This window comes from Berghia stephanieae, chromosome 10 (genome assembly GCF_034508935.2).
Source record: "Berghia stephanieae isolate SIO BIC M18660-M18661 chromosome 10, UCSD_Bste_1.3, whole genome shotgun sequence".
Taxonomy (NCBI): domain Eukaryota; kingdom Metazoa; phylum Mollusca; class Gastropoda; order Nudibranchia; family Aeolidiidae; genus Berghia; species Berghia stephanieae.
Window position 1 is genome coordinate 16,345,788 of NC_088369.1, and position 2,500 is coordinate 16,348,287.

Consider the following 2,500-nt stretch of genomic DNA (forward strand, 5'->3'; position numbering starts at 1 on the left):
TAAAGATGGGAAAAGTCCAGGTTGTGACAACATTCAAGCTGAGATGATAAAAGCAAGCGAAGATGAAGGAGTTGAAGTATATCTAAGACTTTGTACGAAAATTTGGGAGAAAGAAATTTGGCCCTCAGATTGGAGGAGAGCAATTTTTATACCATTGCCTAAGAAAGGAGACTTACAACTATGCTCCAACTACCGAACAATATCACTCATCAGTCATGCAAGCAAAATCCTTCTAAAAATTATCATGAACAGGATTGAACGTAAACTGGAAGAAGAAGTCAGTAACACCCAGGCAGGTTTTAGAAAAAACAGAGGGACAAGAGACCACATATTCAATTTGCGTCAAATTATTCAGAAGCATCGAGAAGTAAATTCTGGCCTCCACACTTGTTTATAGACTATTCGAAAGCTTTTGATTGTGTTAATCATGAGAAACTATGGGAAACTCTCCTGGAGATGAACTTTGATCCTAGAATTAGAAACCTGATAAGATCCCTCTATGAGAACCAACAATCAGCGGTACAACTAGAAAGCGGAACAACAGAATGGTTCAAAGTTACAAAAGGAGTAAGACAGGGATGTATTCTATCACCTCATTTGTTCAGCATTTACACTGAAGGTATAATGCGAGATGTGGAAAACGATGTCAGGAGAAGTAAGTACAACGAACCTAAAATGCAAGGTCTACCCATAAAAGATCTGAGGTACGCAGACGACACTGCACTATTGTCCACAACACCGGGGGGACTAGAGAATCTAATAACATCTGTAAAGGAACATAGCGAGACCAAAGGCCTTAAGCTGAATATAAAAAAGAAGACCAAAATCATGAATACTGACAAATGCAAAACAGATGCCATCATAAAAATCAATGGAGAAGAAATAGAAAGAGTAAAGAATTTTGAATATCTTGGAGCCAGGATTGAGTACAACGGGAAATCGGCCCCAGAGATCAGGAGGAGACTAGCAATGGCAAGATCAAAGCTAGAAAAGATGAATAATATCTGGAAAGGGCAGTGCATTCAAACAAAAATCAAAATCCTCAAAAGTGTTGTTTTCCCAACTGCAACATATGGATGCGAAGCATGGACTATCAGCAAAGCAGAGAGCACAAAGATCACAGCTTTTGAAATGGCATGCTACAGAAAAATACTCAGAATATCATGGACTGAAAAACAAACAAACAAAGAAGTCCTGAGAAGGATCGGAATAAAATCACCAATTCTTCTTCAAACTGTAAAGAAATTGAAACTAAACTATTTTGGCCACACGACTCGCCACGAATCATTAGAAAAGCACATTCTGCAGACAAGGGTAGACGGCAAGAGAGGAAGAGGTAGAACAACAAGAAGCTGGGAACAAGATATATGTGAATGGCTGGGAATGACAGCAACTCAAGCAAGTAGACTGGCGGAAAACCGTAATCTGTTTCGCAAGAAAGTTCGGGAAGCAACGTCCTACGCAGGATCAGCTGACTAGATGATAGATAGTTCGAAGTTGACGTCACTCAGGTCTTTGTATATTTTTTTTTTTTTGCCATTCGCGTTTATGAGTAATTCTCACTAAACAGTATTATTATTCTTTTGTGGCAAAAGACTGGCATTTTGACATCGTTTTTTGGTCAGTATCAGCGTGGCCTTCGTAAAGTTATGGCCTGATACTGACCAAAAAATAAAGTCAAAATGCCAGTCTTTTGCCACAAAATAAAACAAATCGTGAGTTGTATTCAATAGTTCAACCAATGGGATCACTTGTTTCCATGAGCTCTACTAACGACAACTCACTGGGCGTTGCAAAAAACTAATATTGACGTCAAACTGCCAGTCCTTTTGGATTTCAGTATCAGGCTATAACATAACGATGGCTACGGTATCAGGACATAACTTTACGAAGGCCACGCTGACACTGACCAAAATATTACGTCAAAATGCCAGTCTTTTGCCACAAAAGAAAACAAATCGTGAGTTGTATTCAATAGTTCAACTAATGGGACCACTAGTTTCCGTGAGCTCTACTAACGACAACTCACTGGGCGTTGCAAAAAACTAATAATGACGTCAAAATGGGGGGGGGGGGGGGGGTTGTTTTTTGTTTTTTTGTTTTTTTTTTCTTTTCTCGAAGATTCGACAATCGCACATACACTCCTCATCTTGCCCATTCAAAACACTCTCCAGGGACTCCTTCCCCCCCCCCCCCCATACACACAGTTTCATAGTAACTTCCTCCTCCTCCTCCTCCTCCTCCTACTCCTACTACTACTACTACTACTACTACTACTACTACTACTACTACTACTACTACTACTACTACTACTACTACTACCACTACTCCAGTGGAGGTGCATAAAAACGGTGCCAAACGCCACTAAACATGATCACCAGAGTACTGTACGTTCTCGATCCCAGGATCGTCTTTCAACTCTGCTCACGTCTGCTACTTCAGGTTTATTTTCGCAGTTGATTGTCTTACCACAACCTGTTTTCACACACGGACAGCTATA

At 40.2% G+C, this 2,500-nt stretch overlaps 1 protein-coding gene across 1 annotated transcript in view; it reads left to right on the forward strand.

The window, feature by feature from the left end:
- Positions 1–397, forward strand: part of LOC144980591 (uncharacterized) — a 1,761-nt gene extending 1,364 nt beyond the window's left edge. Inside the window, exon 1 of the mRNA XM_078928268.1 lies at positions 1–397. This exon is cut by the window's left edge and continues 1,364 nt beyond it. Within this exon, the coding sequence (XP_078784394.1) occupies positions 1–397 (397 nt within the window).
- The last annotated feature ends 2,103 nt before the right edge of the window (positions 398–2,500 follow it).